Source organism: Acromyrmex echinatior, chromosome 12 (assembly GCF_024713525.1).
Source record: "Acromyrmex echinatior isolate Ae372 chromosome 12, ASM2471352v2, whole genome shotgun sequence".
In the NCBI taxonomy this organism is placed as follows: Eukaryota; Metazoa; Arthropoda; class Insecta; order Hymenoptera; family Formicidae; genus Acromyrmex; species Acromyrmex echinatior.
The window spans coordinates 2099535-2116948 of NC_141863.1; the positions used below are offsets into that span (position 1 = coordinate 2099535).

The window sequence follows — 17414 nt, forward strand, 5'->3', positions numbered from 1 at the left end:
ATGTTGTCTCTGTGAAAGGCTCAAAAGTGAGCCGATGTAATCGCGTTATAGTGAATAAGGAAGTTTCACACTTCAATAAATATATTATTTGCGCGACGTCTTCTGCGCTTGACTCCTGTTACCCGTATCCTTTCCAGTTTTTTAAAATTATAATTGATGATCCACATCTAATTTTAGGGTTAAATTGTGGATCATGTTGTAATTTTAACACATTCAAGTTTATTTAAAATTAGCGACAATTAAAAAATCAATTATGATTAAAATTCCAATAAAAATTAATGAAGATTAAACGTCTAGCAATAAAAAACCAATTACCAATTATATTATAGTTCATTCTTTAATAAATTATTAATAACGGTCGGTTTTCGTGTTGTAAATAAACTCAATAAATTCATCAAAATTCACAAAGATAAAACGGAACTAGCTTGCACTAGTCATGTATAGTCATATATAGAATTAAAAACCGCAATACCTCAGGTCAATAGGTCAAATTAAAGTCCAACATAGGATATGGAACGCGGGTCGCAAACAAGCAATATTCCGATTGTAGTAGATTATAAGACGCAAAACACAGGACGCATCGAAGATCCAGAGTTGCGGGGTGCTTTAATTCAAATATATTTGCCATCAACACCAAGTAAATTTGGAAACTGTCACTTATTTTCATATTCCTTAGCCACACATTCCCACTGATTTTTTTCTCATTGCTGATAAATAAATTGGTTGAAAAAACTTGCCAAATAGCATTACAAACTTCTGGAATTATTTTATAAATAGTTGAACGTCCAATACGAAAATGTCATTAATACAAAAAAAAAATAATTCTCAGTTTTTTTTTGTATTCATCGCATAATTTCACATGCAAAAACATCAATTATTTATTTTAAAAAATTATTATATAATTTAAAACAATTGTAAAAAGCCAATATAAAGTAAATACGATAAATGGCTGCATAAGAAATGTTAATGATTTGGTAACTTGATTTGGTAAAACGCCGAGACACGGATACTTTTTTTACATCTGCTTTGATTTTTTTATAAGAGGAAAAAAATCGATTTTTGTCGTGTAATTATATATGTTTATGAATATTTATGTATGTTTATACATATTTGCGCACATATTCATGAAAAAAAAATTTACTAAATTTTAATAAATATTTATTTCAATAATACTAATGAAATATTTACTAAATGTAAACATATATTTATTTGATTTAAGCATAACTGTTTTATTTTAAGTAAATTATTTGCTTATTTACTGTAAGTACATATTTCAATTTCAAAGATTATAGCACGTAGTTTTATTTTAATGCTGACAATGCGATTGCGTATGAGATAAATCTCTGCGAGAATGGAACACCAGGCATAAGAATTCAACACAAAACTCGTAATGTGTGTTTTCAAAATTATAGTATGCGGTTTTGTTTTAATGCTAGTATTGTAATATAATTTGAAGCTGTAACTAAAATCTGACAACATTGACTTGCACGATACCTATATAATATCTAAACTAGGGTAACTCCGGTACATACGCCGCACCTATCAAAAACTTAATTTATTAAGTTATATTATTTATTATGGTAAACTATTTATTATATCAGTAAAAATTTTGTACTGTCTACTACTATGAAAAAAATATTAGAAATCCGAAATATTTATTTTTTATATTAAAAAATAAACTTTTTGAAATCCTTGCATTTTTGCCATATATTTCATAGGGATGGGATATAGCACGCATTTTGTATGTTTTGGGCATAAATCCTGCTCGCTAAAAATGCCATGTATCCAAAAGATACAAGGTAACAAACTAAATAAAGAACAGCAAAACATTTGTATTTTGCTATACAACATACTTTACCATTCCACTACACATATATATCACGAAATAATCAGTAAGTCTTTACATCATACATGCCCTTTTACATTAATCATTTTATGTAGATTATAATTTATGATGGCGTTACTTATTACAGTGACAAATCGATTCAACTCGCAATAATTTCATTAATATTAATGGTAAGAAGTCGAAATCATAACAATACTAATATAACATAAAGGCATATAACAGAGTAGTTGTGAGAAAATTACCTCCTTTTATTTTTTCTGACTTTTGGCGTAAATCCCAGCGCGGCGTATTTGCCAGAATTACTCTATAAAAATCGCAGCTTATTCAGCTGTGACATTTGTACGACTGGCTATCTAGGTTTGTACGGTTGGCTATCTGGTACAAAATGATACTATATTTTTAAGAAGATAAAAATACTATATTTTTAAGAAGATTAAGAAAATAAAAATATGCTTGTTATAGTCAGATAGCCAGATAAAAGAGGGATATGTGCGATAATGCTTATTTTTTTCTAAAATAAACAATGCGAAAATTATTCCTTTAATTATTTTTTATGTTTTTACATTATTATTTCGTATTTATATATATTTGTACATATTCATGCATGATAAATTTTTTACCGGATTAACATATTCATCTTGTACTAAATTACCTTAAAAAATTGAGCGGATTGTTTGGGACATACAATTTATATATATATTTATTTATATATTATGGAAAATTCAGGTGGAATCTGAGAACAGAAATGCCTTAGCGAAATCTTTTGAACGAGAATTTCAAACAATTCAAACGGGAATGTCTTGTGAAATAGAAGAACACGAAAAATGTCTATGTATGGAACTCAACAGAGAAAATATAGTATGCTCTTTTATTGGAAAGATTGAACTTTAGTCGTATGACACTCGTCGAGGGCACTCATCGATCGTATCCAACTTCCGACGTGTTATCGCTCGTGATGCTCGTGTGGTCTCAAGACATGACAAAATCTGTCGGGTGTCCAGCATCCAATTTACCGCATTAGGTACGTTTGATGGTCAATAAATTTTCTCGAGTAACGATTAAAAAAACATTCTATTCGACACCAATTAAAAATCACATTGCATCAATGTTATAATTTCGCATTCAACAATGTAACTGTTATGTAACGCCATATATATATTAATTTATATTATTGAATGCAAAATTATGTAATATTGATGTTAATCTATTGTGTCGACTGGAATACCTTTCCTTATTCGTGCTAACCATGTTGTGTCAATTATCATTATTATTATTATGTGGAAAAAAACGAACATTGAAACACAGTGCAATTTTTATTTTCAATTTGACAATTGCTATATAATCAAACTATTATTTAATATATTAAAAATATTATATTTAAAAATATTTAATTAGAGGAGAAATTTATGTGCCTCAAAAATCTTTAAATTTAATTTAATACAAAGTTTTATATTAAACTTTTTTTGAACTTATATATTATTTATATAAATTAATATTATAGAGATATACATATATTATTTTAACGCATAAATATATGTATTTAATGCAAACAATTTCAATTTCTAAACTTTATTCAAAACATTCCATCTAACTTTTATTAATTAAGTCTATTAAATAAAATTATATTATTTAGAAAACTAAAGATCTTTAAAAAGAAAATTGAAAAACACAATACAATACATATCTTATAAGACCGTAAAGTGACAATTACACAACGAATTGGAAATAAAGACTCTAAACTACAGGAAATAAAGACTCAAGCTACAGGATTTTTAGTGCTGAAATAATTCTATGAATGAATTTATGTACTGCATACCCAATTCTTCAAACTGCGAGCCAAATTTATTTTTAGTCTTAAAACGCAATTCTAACAGAATTAGAGTAGTAATACCACAAATTCCTAAGCAATTTAATTAAAATGATGCTGACTCAGTCATTACGATTATTAACGTAGAAGATTAAACACAATTTGTCTCAAAAAAGAACGAGAGAGAAAAAGTTTTATATTGAACTACTGTTGACACTTTTACGATCGTCGATTAACTTAAGAAGTTGGTGAAAAAGGCCCTAAAATCTATAGATATTTTTCGCAATAAAATTATTTATAAATTTTAGGATTGTTTATCAATTTAATTTATCATGTTACTACTCTAGTTCTATTAGAATTACATTTCAAGACTGAAAATAAAGTCGCGGTTTGGATATGTATTAATTAGTATATAAATTCACACAGAATTATTTCAGCACAAAAATCCAACTTGACTGTTTAGGGCTTTTATTTTCAAAGGATGGAAAAATTTCTCTTTCCCTAAAAAAAAAACGAGTTATTTTTCCAAGACCCGACCTGAATAGTAAATGCACTCAGCTATACCCTTCTTCACACGTACGCACGGACACGTGTGAGTGTCGTGTATATACATATACGTGCCGAATAAGAACCGAGTGGAAATTTCACGTCTCACGGTGCATCTCGTAACGGAACGAGCTCCGATTTCGCCGGAAAGAGAGAGAGAGAGAGAGGGAGAGAAAGATGGTGAGGCATCTCCGCGTTTGCCAGGATATCGAACGCGCCACGATGAACTGTAACAACGACGTCAAGACGTCGATGCTTCGCGACGCGCTCTGCTGGACCCTTTAGAGATTCCCGCAATCGTACGAACTCGGCTGAGACGAATCACTCGTCCTAAACGTTTACGAGGTTGCACCTCCGCACACAATGCAGCGTTACTTCAGGAAGGAAGAGTCACGATCGAGCCTGTGTATGTGCGTGCGTGCGCGTACGTGAGGTCGTTGCATCGTCTCTCGAGTCTCGATGAGAAACTCTGTCGTGTTGCCATTTACCTATCATGCCATGCGTCCTACCGCCGAACTGCCCTTTATCAAACATTACTAAGTGACGCGTGCATTTTTGCCGGAATTCTCGTTTCGGCACATTCGTTAGAATCATCTACCATCAGTGATAAGATATGCGGAGGTAGCAGCTTCATTTTTATCTTGCAACACGTGTACGCACTAAACAATTGCTGTGTATGCGTGCTAAGATTAATAAGATAGGAAAAACGATACTATAATTAAAACTGCATATTGTAATTTATGACATTCAATATGAAAGACTTAAAAGTCGCCACTTTTGAAAGTCATTGTTTAGTTATAGCTGTTTAAATATTCATACAGTACACAGTTCTTACAACAATGACTAGTGATACTATAGTTGAACTATCAAAGTCGTTTATTACTTAATTTAAATTTAATGCAAGTCCTTTGTTTCTTTTTAATGATATATTATCAGAAAATACACAGTGAATTATAAACTTTACTGAAAATATCGCACAGATATGACCAGAGTCAGACTCAAATTCAGGATAAACAGACAATAGATGTATAATAATATAACATGATTTATAAAATGCATGTATCATGTATAAATATGTTGTGCTTAATTTAAAAAATATTATGTATGTGATAAAAATATAATGTATGTGACGATAATATTATGTATCTGATAGTACTGATACTATTTGAAAGAGAGATAATATTATTAGACTATTAATTTTAGGGATAGTTCAACAGGATAAGTGGCAATGTTGAAATTTGCAGCTGCAGTATAAAAATATTCTCGACATCCACATCTGTGATATTTGGCATACATCATCATTATCACATATATTATGATAAACGAAAGTCAACATCTGTCTCGTGCAACAGTCAACAACATAGTGTTTTCTGATGTAGTCAGTCTCACATGGCGATTTGAGTTAGGATCAATGCCATTCTTATACTAATAATCATACTGAACGTGTAAGAGAATATGCCTTTAGTTTAAATAACTTCATTGTTTAAATCAAATTGATTTATATTAATTGTCAATAACGTTATATTCTTGTCAAAGCAAATTAAACTGTATACTTTATCTATTCTGAAATATAAATTATGAAAATTATGTTTATTTATTCTCAGTTAATTTTAATATTTTTTTACTTTACAGAAATAAACTGAACAAATCATGAGGGTTACAGCATGTCATTTTCGCCGTTGCATAATAGCAGGACTATTCATAGCACTTTTATTTTGTGTCGTTCAAGTAATACGAATAGAATTAGGATTTAATGAACCCGATATGTCAAATCTAAATAAATTGTGAGTAATATTTTTAATACAATTTAGAAATAAATAATGACTTAATATTTCTAAACAAAAGTTAAAAAAGAAGCCAATACGCCGGTTATTTGTTGAGGTAATATATTTAAAATAATCATTACAAATTGAAATTCATATACAGTCTCATATACAATTCATATACACTCAACTTATACTCTTAACTGATCATCGCACATTATAATGGAGTGAGATTTAATCCCTTATAATTTTTAAATTGAATTTTTAACTTATTTAATTTTCGATATGTGTAGTATATAGAATTATATAGTAGAACATTGATAAAGGCCGAAACGTATATGAATTTCAATTTGTAATGATTATTTTAAATATATTACATCGCAACAAATAACCAACGTATTGGTTATGCTCCTTTTTTAACTTTTGTTTATAAATATTTTTAATGTTTTTAATTCACACACACACACACACACACACACACACACACACAATACCAAATATTGACATATATTTTTACATTCTAAACTTTTAAATAATTTCAGGATGTACATATCACAATTGATCAAAGAATCAGAACAGTCTTATTCAAGGTGTGTATATGATACTCTCCCTTAAACAAGTGAGCTGAATTACATATATTCCAATTAATATTTTAGAATTAGATATAGATAAGAAAGAAGCAACAATTATATATTGAACTTTATGTTATATATTTATAATCTTTTATCAATGTATTTGTGCAGAGATGGTGTTGTTGCATGCAAATTACCCCAATTAAATATCTCTAGTCCAGAAATAATGAAGTTCATACATGATGTACCACCCTTATTTTGTGGAGCAGAAGATTGGGTTACAGTGGAAGGTTCAAGACTTATTATTACTAATAAAGCAAAGACGAAATATGGACATATAATATGCATCTTTAGTGGTAAGTTAAAAAAAATACATATTTATTAGAGATAAAGACATTGTAATGCATTTCAATAAATAAAATCGTAGTGTGAATTATTACTATTATGAAATATTATTTAGAGAGTAATCCATACTATTATTTCTTTCAGAAATTATCAGAACAGATGATTACAATAACAAATTGTTGGATGGTATAGAGGCTGACGATTTCTACATTATGAGGGAGAGTGATTTTGCAGATGTCAGATGCAAATCGAAAAATGGAGATGTGTTAGTTGATTTATTTATTTACTTTCAAAAACGTACCCACTATTATTCTGCTGACAATGAATATGTTTAGGTGGCATAGTATACTCGCTGGTGTGAAACACGATCCGTATGTCAAGCAGAAGCACAATTGGGAAAACGTACCAAACACAGTCCTGAAATTGAATGTACTCATGTTCGGCTTCGATTCGCTGTCACGAAACACGTTTATTCGCAAACTGCCCAAAACTTATCATTTCATAAAACAACTGAATGCTTTGGTGCTAGAGGGATATAATATCGTGGGGGATGGCACTCCGCAAGCACTTATCCCGATTTTAACCGGCAAGATTGAACTTGAGTTACCGGAAACGCGAAAACGAATTAACACAGCAAATTACGTCAACGTATATCCTATGATATGGAATAAATATGAGGAACATGGATACATAACAGGTTTTATGGAAGATGTACCGCATATCGGAACGTTCACTTATCGCTTAAAGGGATTTGATAAGCAACCGACCCATCACTACATGCGCACCTATTATCTAGCCGCTTCTTCATATTTCAAAACATATAATAAATTCTGTTTAGCTGGCACTCCACGCCATCTGGTATGTATTAAATGCAATATAAATTTACTGATAAAATAAAGAAAGAAATAATATATAGAAAGCTAATATTCCAAAATCTTTGTGTTAAATTATAAAACAACTTAAAGTTATGTAATTACATCAACCATTAAATAGAAAATTAATTTCTCGTCGACTTATGTATTCTCGTTAAACTTTTATTTGCTGCTGTAATATTGAAGTATATGTGTTTATGTAGGTGATGATGAATTATATAAAAACGATATTCAATACATATAAAAAGCTACCAAAATTCGTATTTGGATTTCATGGAGAACTTTCTCATGACTCTTATAACGATATCGGAGTGGTGGACGATGATTTATATTCTTGGGTGAAAAATCTTTACGATCTTGGACATTTAAACAGTACCATTTTAATTTTAATGAGCGATCATGGACACAGGTTGGAATATCTCATACATATATGTATATGTATGATATAATATAATAGCGTTTTTAATTAGCAGAATTATAGTGCGCACTCAGTGCACACCTGTTGTATGTACACTAAACCTGTTGTATGTACACTAAACCTGTTGTATGTACACTATTCTAATCTAAATGTAAACATAAGATATCTCAATTGATAAAATGTCCAATGTATATTTTATCAAATAGCATAATAAAATATATTGAATATTTCGCGGTTTAATTCATTTTTCTATTTTTATTGAACGTACATCTTTATGTCGATTTGTGTACAACGACTTTAAAGTGCATCTAGTGCTCACTAGTTCTGTCTATAAAAACACTATAAATGTAAATGCTTTATATATATATATATATATATATATATATAACACTTTATGCACATACAAGCTAATCGTTATTTTCGTTTAGATTTGCGGATATTCGTAATACTTTACAAGGCAAGCAAGAGGAAAGATTGCCGTTTTTCTCCTTCATTTTTCCACCTTGGTTTAAACAAGTCCACCCACAAGCCTACGCAAACTTCGTGTACAACACGCAATATTTAACGTCACCATTCGATGTGCACAAGACGTTAGAAAATATACTTAACTTTGGTACGCCAAAAGATGGAGATCGACGTCAAAGAGCTATCAGTTTGTTTGATAAGGTAAGTTAAGGTCAACAAAGATAAACCAGAAAAAGGTCATCCCGGTCCTTTTTGTATACCAAATCTTGTAGAGTAATGTCCACGTTTTTGTGATTCTTTTTCATGATACTTGAATCAAACAAGAATAAACGATCAAAGATTTAATTTCATTGAATTCTATTAACAACTCTATAAATATAAAAAAGGACTCGTCAAATTTGATTTACTCTTATTTGTAAATACGAATAAAGATCTATACGTATTTTATATCTAATTAAATTCAATGCGAAATATTATACAATATTAATTTTTTATTAATCATATAATGCATGTTAATTACAGCTATGTATATTTTATAATTTTAATACATTATAATGCATTTTACAAATATCAAAATTAAAAATTGAATCTTATTATTCATAGCAAAGTGTGCAACTATAAAAACTATAAATAAAAAGTAAAATTTGAACTTAATTTAAAATTTTTTATCATACATTTGACATTTTGTTAACTGACAATTCTTACAACGCAAAGAGCAACTCTTTTATGTAACCGTAATTGTAATTTTACTTAAGTCCACAACTCAGTTCCACAACTCATGATTAACTCTTAACTGAGGTTCAATTTGTTTTTCATCTCTTTCTAATTCTAGAATTGAAAAGAGACAATGAATAAGTTGAACTTTGGTTAACTCGGGACTTTGGTTAAGCGTGTCTCGAAACTAATGTTAGTAGACGTGTCATTTTAACCGAAATATTGTATATTTTCGCACATATATGTATTATAGAATATATACATGATTATAATTACTGTAAGTAATAATTAATAAGAAAACGTTCTGATAATTTATATTAATTAATTAAAAACAAAGAAACGTAATAATTACTGGAAATTATATTTATATAATATATATCTTTATTTTAATTTTTTTGTTAATAAACTAATATTTTTTTATTTGTTAAAATTAATAATATGTAACGAAATAATAAGAAAATTATAATAATTTTATTTTTTATTTATAAAAATATAATAATGACGGAGACTGGCGGAGAAAAACACTAACGTAAGTGTACGCGTTACGGTCTTTTAGACCAACTGTTACAAACATATCAAATTTTATGTAGATATAAGCATGATTATGTCATCTATTTTCGCATACTACAAAAAACATTAACAAACATAATTTACGTAAAAATAAAAATATAATAGTGCCAATAAATAGAAAATGGAAGAATATAGTAAAATGACCAGTACGCGATTATTCCCGGGTTAAGAGTTAATCGTGAATTGTGGAACTGGACCTTAGTAATTAAAATATAAAACGTTGAATGATTCATGCACGCGAGAAATATGTGTGCAACAATAATATATTTTTCATTTGTGAATATCGAGTTCCATTAAATGATTTTTATTCAATTTCAAATGTAAAAATTATGTGAAAAATCTGCACAAAGAGACCATTACAATTATTGAATAAAAATTACCAATGAAAAATATATTATTTTCATTTTCATTATAGTATCATAACATAAATAAACATTTTTTAAATAAAAACAAGTACAAGACACGATACCATTTGATATTTTAGAGCTGATGCAATCTTATCTTGATTATTACTCATCGAAGTAAACGCCTTGTTCGAATTTTAAAAATTAAAAGATCGCTTGCGATATGAAATGGATTAATAATTTTTATAAAGAGTTATGGAAATAGATGAATTACTAGGAACAGGTTGCTTAAATATCCTGTTTGGATTTTTTGAAAATATAAAAGATAGGCAAAGACCGAGAAATCCACGAAAAAACGCAAATTAAGTAAATATAAAACACATTCCACCGAAAAATTATACACACGTTTAATTCAAATTTTAACTATACTGTCTTAACTATACTATTAAAAAATAATTTTAAAAAAAGAACTTGAGATAAATCTTAGGAAGTAGATTAACTATGGAACGTATCACTTGTGACACAACACGAGCTCTCACGAGTGATATTGACATTGAATGAAATGTCATTATATCTATGTATAGAATATCCCCACTACTTTGTATTTCGAGGTTGCGATCACTCTCCCATTGATCAAATCGCTTTTTGTTCAGAGAGGCTGATATTTATAATTAGTTCTTATATTTAAAATGATTTTAAGTATAGTTTTAAGGTGTTAATATGGTCCTGTGGCCAATATTCATAATCGGTTCTTATATTTATAAAATATGAGAGAATCGTATTAGCATCTTAATGCATTACTTAAGTTTTAAAATAAAAACGGACTATGAATACCATCCTGTGTGATTGACTTATAACATCTCAAGACTGTACTTAAGACACTCTTAAATATAAGAATGGATTATGAATAGTAGCCTGTAAATATTGTCTTATGATTAATCAAGCGTGATTTTTTACTTCTTTTAGAAAATGCAAATGAATTGCCAAGTTAACTATAATTATTGTAATGACACAATTTAAAAGAAAACTTTTCTTACAATTAAATTTATAAGAAAAAAACTAATAATTAATAACTAACGCAATACTTTAGATACCTGTGGATAGAACATGCGCAGATGCGTTTATAGAGCCTCATTGGTGTGCTTGTCTCGGATGGAAAGAAGTCTCAATTGATGATACAAATGTTGTGGCTGCTGCTAATTACTTCGTTCAATTCCTTAATGGTTACACCGAAGATCATCATAATATATGCGCGATACTACATTTGGACGAGATCTTATGGGCTGCTAGGCTTATACCTACTAAAGGTACGGCACGCAAAATGTATCATTCATCATTTATTAAAGTTATTTATATAAAGCTAATGACATTTTCAGGTTTACTTAATTTTCGAAAATCCGGAGATCAAGACGGTTTTATAGGTGATTTTAGTGCCAAAACAAAAGTAATGGCTGAAATTTATCAACTAAAAGTAAAAACAGTACCAGGTGACGCGTTGTTCGAAGTTAGCATTGTTCAAGATCTTGCGAAGAATACTTTCCACACTAAGGTAAGTTCAGGGAAACGAAGTGACTGAGAGAGGCACAATTATTTTATTATGAACAATGTTATTGTCTTGTTACAGATTTCCGATGTTAGCAGAATCAATATGTATGGATCTCAGACGAGATGCGTAGAAAACTCATTGTTTCATTTACGCAAATACTGTTATTGCAAAGGATAAATGACGTTTGCATAGCATAATTTTAAACAGCGTACAGTGTGGGTCACAGAAAGATTGCAACACTTCTTATCGATTAGTTTCAGAATACAGTCTGCTCATCAGAGAAATTGGTTCTCTTACTTACAATATAGATCTAACCATTCAATCGCTCTACGAGCAAGATTAAGTTTCAAAATCCATAAAAAAAAGGTTTTGCAATCTTTCTGTGATCCACTATACAGGAATAACGCGCATCGAAATATCAATCAAAAAATATCTTGATTGTAACGTAAGAAATGTTATTTAATTTTAAACGAAAGTGCTGTGATTAATATCACTTTGTTTTTTTTTTTGTTTTGCAATGACGTTGCATATTAGACTGGCGTTATATTTATCTTGATAAATTATTAATTATTTACCAACAAATGCAATTATTAGAGAGATATCATATGGTACATATCACTCCTAAGAATTTCATATTTTTTACAGTAGAATAAGTGACAATATTTTTAATTAATAATGCAAGATATTTTATATGTTTACGTTCGAAAGATTTCGATAATTAATTGCTTTGCACAATATCAAAATTATATATTATATATACATAATAAAATACATATATAATTGATTATGAGTACATAAAGTACATAATTGATTATGAATGAAAGTATATATAAATAATAATCTTCAGCAATTAGTTTCAATCTTAAAATTATTCAAAAATTTAGATAAAATGAATTAAGATATTTATTTCCAAACATTTATTTGGAATTAGTACATGTGTGCCAACGTATTAGGATAAAGCGAGACTGTCATGACTTCAAATTTTTCGAATGCGTCTTTATTAAAATTTTTTTTTTTTGATTGACAATAAAAATTATTGTTTAAATAATGATGATGGTATGAGATTTATAGTGTAATCTCTATCTGTTATAAAGAAAATGACTCGTAATATAGCAAGCAAGATATACAGAAGCTGAAATAGCGTTTAAGAATTATTAATTATGATGCATCTCTATGATAAAAAGCAGAAGCTAATGTGTATACTAGTCATAACTAAGTCATAAGAATAACGGGCTAATATTCGTCATTCAAATAAAATCCCTTTTCACAAGAGCAAAAAGCTTTAAAAATAGATATTTTATAGAGCAAATGCTTTCACGACTTTCACTCTTGCTATATATCTCTATACTTAATATACCTAAAATAGCTGTAATCTTTATATATAAGTCTCACAAGGGTTTTATATATATATATATATATATATATATATATATATATATATATATATATTTCTGGGCTGTAATATGATTATACATGTAATTTTTGTGAATATTATTATAATATATTTTGAGATATTCTTAGATTTTAGACTGTCTTAGTTATAATAGTCTGAAAATGTTATAAACCAACAAGAGAACCGCATTAATATTTTAAGATATTACTTAAGATGATCTTAAAATAAGAACCGATTATGAAATATCGGCCATAAATTCGAAATTTTCGAATAGTTCGTATCCGAATCATAGCGATTCGATTCGATTCGTATTTAAATAATTAAATTCACACATCTCTAAATTATATAAACAACACTAGTTTCATATTAAAATTTAAAAAAATTAAATGCTATATAATGACAGTCTTTATATAATTTTCATGAGATACAAAATGACTTGCGTAAAATTTATATGTAATAATTACATAAGTACGTAAAACAATAGTATTATAATTAAATAATTCTACACAGTAAGACAATTATATTTAATCAGATTACATAAAAAACATGCAGACAAATATAATTAAGATCTTTTTGCAACTGAATAAATTATCTTATATGAAACGCAAAGAATGCATTATTAATATATTACCTGATAATTATTTTGCGTATATAGGATTTAAAATAGAACATATTAGGAACATATTATCTTTAATTATATCTAAGGAAATTTGAAAAGTAATTATTGTAGAGAATAATATAAGAAAACCAAGTACATATTATATATAATGTGTTGATCAATTTACAGGACAGTATCCGCCATATTGATGTATAAAAGTCGTAATTTCGCGAGAATTAGCATCTATCAATAGGAATGCAATATTTTGTCTGTTGCTGGAATCAAATGGGAAATAATCTTGGCCTACGCCATCCTTAGCAACTACTTCCAACACCAAAGTGCTCACGAACAGATCGTTTGAAGTATTCTGTTTCTGTACTCTAGAAGAAATGCAATATGAAATTTTTATATTTTTATCTTCTGTTGCCTTTAATTTTAATAAATGCTGATAACCTTATAAGATCTTTATAGATCTTTTTAGTGATGTTCAAATATGGCTGTATTACGTCCTCAAACTGACATAATGTTCCGCCAAGAACGAGCATTTGAAAAATTCGAAATACAAACTCATTTTTTTCATATTCTGAATATAGATTGTATTCTACTGATTCTTCATCCAAAAGCATCTAAAAATTGTGAAAAGTTGAAAATACCGTATCAGAAACTTCCAACATACACAAATTTTTAGTTTATTACAGCCAAAGATAATTAAAAAATGGAGTTTGGCAATTCTGTTTAAATAATGTAATATTTCAAGAAAAAGAAAAGAGAAAATGTCTTACACCACGAAGATTGTCAGATACCAAAAAGTCTTCTATTTGCAAATCATATCTCTTGCAAATCGTTCCGGAATTATATACAATCCTGTTATCTGGATCCTTAAGTTTGTCAAAGAATGACATACTTAAGATTGAGCATGGTACTTGCTTTATTTGCACACTCGATGCTTGTATACCTAGCAATAACTATTTTTTAATTCAAACAAATTTATTTACATAACTGTAATCATTTTCTTAAAAGTAATAATACCTTGTCTTACCCAGACAGAGCCTTGTTTGGACAATAATGCTTTAGCAACGGTGTTATCTTTAAAAAATGCCTATAAATTTTTTGAATCTCACAATCAGTATAAATAATATGAGTTTTATATATATATATATATATTAGGTGTTGGAATTAATTCGTAGCGTTTTACAAGTGATGGGAAGTACTTTCATTAATGTATTTTTTAATGCTCATGTGAAATAAATAACATTCTTTCATTAAAAAACGCTACGAATTAATTCCAACACCTAATATATATATATATATATATACATAGAATTATAGCTTAATATTTTTGTTTCTTTAATTAAAAAATTAGAAAATGTAAACCTTTTCTAAAATAAAAAGATTACTGTATAATTTTTATGTATTTATGTATTCATATTTTTCTACATTCTCTCTCTCTCTCTCTCTCTTTCTCTCTCTCTCTCTCTCTCTCTTTCTGTGATTTTATAATTGAAGAAAAATCTAAATTACAAATTTAAGATATAATAAGATATTTAAGATCATCGCACGAATTCTGTAACATTCTGCATAATTTGGAAAACATATTGTCGTTATTGACAGCAAACTTACATCAGCTAGGTGATATTTATGATATTGTTGAAACTGTTCGTTGAATGAAAAATTTTGGATAACGAAATTTCCTTTTAAGCCCCTAAAAACGTGATTTTTAATATGTAACCATCTATTCAAAAATTAGAGAATTAACTATTATATGCATTGTAAAAATGATGGTAACTAAAATATCAATGTCACCATTTACACAAATATTCTTGCGTATTTTTATCATTAATTCCGACGTAGGTTTTCTCATTCAACGGCACAAACGTGAATTTCGACTCAATCTCCATTTTTACACACCTGCGATCTCCATGGAGATAACATACAAGTTTTCTAATTCATCAATTGATTTAAATGCGCAAATGCTATTTTGCTTCGTAATTAAAAGCTGCATTTATAATACGATTAATTAATCGAAGAATTAAAAAACCTATATCTATATTTAAATAAATCTGTTCATGCCAGATATGTATGTATGTATGTATGTGTATATTACATATACAAGGTGTCTCAACATTTTTTGCTAAGCGCTGTTGTGTAAATAGAGCGGATTAAACTGAGTCGAAAAGGATCCTCTGCCATTTTACAATTTTCGCAATAGTTAACAAAATATTATTAAAAATTGTCAAATATTGATCGTCAATAATTTCTTCGGTAATTATTTAGAATAACTCGCCCACCATATCTTAATCTTTAAAATCTTCAACTTTAACACTTAATAACTCGAGGCCGACCGCCGCATTTTTTTGTCAAATTCTTTCGTTTTGAGTGAAAACGCGTCGAATAAGTGTATTTTTATTATTAAGATTTGAAGTAGGAGGGAGGAGATTATTCTAAATAATTACCATTTTTTTCTCAAATATTATCACAGAAAACTGCAAAAATTCTTTATTTTATTCTTAGACTCAGAATTTTTTCAGAATTTTTTATCAACTTTTTAGTACTGCATTTTCTTATTGACAACTATTTTCATCAATATGAGAAAATATGGTATTAAAAAATTCTAAAAAAATTTTCAAAATTTTATGAGAAGAAAATAAACAATATTTGTCTCTCGATAAAGTTGATAATATTTGAATGAAAAATTATTGAAAATCAATATTCAACGACTTTTAATAATTAAAATCTTGTAAAAATTGCAAAATGATACAAGACTTTTTGACTCAGTTTAGCTTTTGACTGGTTTCCGCTCTACACAAGAGCGCTTAGCAAAAAATTTCGGAACACCCTGTATACATAGCATAAGAATATATCATAAATATGTATTTAAATAAAAATATATACAGAATGTCTGCTAATGACCGCATCATCTCTCGTAAACAGATAGAATAAACTAAATTAAGTCGAAAAGTCTTGAATTATTTTCTAATTTTTACAATAATTAAGATATTTTTTAAAAATCTGCGCTGGTCGTCGTCGCGCCGTCGTAATTGCAGGCACGGAGTGGGGGATTGTTTGGCAATTATGGCATCACATGTCAGCTAGAGAGCCTATAATCAGAGTGACGCCATACAGGTATCACTTGTGATTGATCCACCATGTTTTAGCCATTCGCTCCAATTTTTTAAACGCATTATTTTCTAAATTTTGAATTCATGCTAAAAAATGCTCAAAAATTGTGACAAATTAAAAAATAATAATAAATAAATATTGTATATAAAATAATAAAACTTTTACATATATTATTTATTATAAAATTTATATTGTACTATTGCAATATTGTACATTTTATAATATTGCACATTACTTTATACAAAACGTTATTTATTGCACATTATTTGCGCTATTAAATGCGCTAGTTTATTATCTTCTGTTTATTATTCTCTGTTCCTACATTATAGGAGCAAAATGCATCTGTAATAATATAAAAGAAATCAAAAATTCAGAAAAATATTATATATGTATATACGTATATTATATATGTTATATATTATATATTATATATTATATATATATATATTATATATGTATATACCATTTCATAAAATATTATATATTAAATATCGT

At 28.3% G+C, this 17414-nt stretch overlaps 2 protein-coding genes across 4 annotated transcripts; one reads left to right on the forward strand and one right to left on the reverse strand.

Moving 5' to 3' along the window:
• The first annotated feature begins 30 nt into the window (after positions 1-30).
• On the forward strand, positions 31-13813 carry LOC105147451 (hypothetical protein). 3 transcript variants are annotated; one of them, XM_011058477.2, is made up of 12 exons: positions 31-2867; positions 5403-5644; positions 5832-5983; positions 6505-6552; positions 6706-6890; positions 7024-7144; positions 7215-7737; positions 7955-8160; positions 8598-8835; positions 11353-11569; positions 11639-11811; positions 11887-13813. In XM_011058477.2, the coding sequence occupies exons 3-12, from the start codon at positions 5850-5852 to the stop codon at positions 11983-11985; spliced, it is 1944 nt and encodes a 647-aa protein (XP_011056779.1). In that variant the 5' UTR covers positions 31-2867; positions 5403-5644; positions 5832-5849; the 3' UTR covers positions 11986-13813. The 3 variants fall into 3 exon arrangements, with proteins under 3 accessions (XP_011056779.1, XP_011056770.1, XP_011056797.1); XM_011058468.2 differs by lacking the exon at positions 31-2867 and adding an exon at positions 2874-4820; XM_011058495.2 differs by lacking the exons at positions 31-2867; positions 5403-5644; positions 5832-5983 and having other exon boundaries at positions 6505-6581.
• Positions 13814-13960: 147 nt separating this feature from the next.
• On the reverse strand, positions 13961-15735 carry LOC105147473 (cilia- and flagella-associated protein 300). Its single transcript, XM_087411703.1, has 6 exons — positions 15603-15735; positions 15420-15501; positions 14829-14898; positions 14582-14754; positions 14253-14425; positions 13961-14179 (listed from the first exon to the last, which is right to left on the reverse strand). Exons 1-6 carry the CDS (start codon positions 15695-15697, stop codon positions 13978-13980), a joined length of 795 nt encoding a protein of 264 aa, XP_087267829.1. The 5' UTR covers positions 15698-15735; the 3' UTR covers positions 13961-13977.
• Positions 15736-17414: the final 1679 nt, after the last annotated feature.

What these genes read in the sequence shown, in the direction of transcription:
- LOC105147473 (XM_087411703.1), bottom strand. Translation starts at nt 15,697, where the DNA reads ATGGAGATTGAGTCGAAATTCACGTTTGTGCCGTTGAATGAGAAAACC. An exon ending in CTCTGTCTGGGTAAGACAAG is followed by an intron (nt 14,755 to 14,828) that starts GTATTATTACTT and finishes AGTTATTGCTAG; the next exon opens with GTATACAAGCATCGAGTGTG. An exon ending in TATCTGACAATCTTCGTGGT is followed by an intron (nt 14,426 to 14,581) that starts GTAAGACATTTT and finishes CACAATTTTTAG; the next exon opens with ATGCTTTTGGATGAAGAATC.
- LOC105147451 (XM_011058477.2), top strand. Translation starts at nt 5,850, where the DNA reads ATGAGGGTTACAGCATGTCATTTTCGCCGTTGCATAATAGCAGGACTA. An exon ending in ATGAGCGATCATGGACACAG is followed by an intron (nt 8,161 to 8,597) that starts GTTGGAATATCT and finishes ATTTTCGTTTAG; the next exon opens with ATTTGCGGATATTCGTAATA. An exon ending in CTATCAGTTTGTTTGATAAG is followed by an intron (nt 8,836 to 11,352) that starts GTAAGTTAAGGT and finishes GCAATACTTTAG; the next exon opens with ATACCTGTGGATAGAACATG.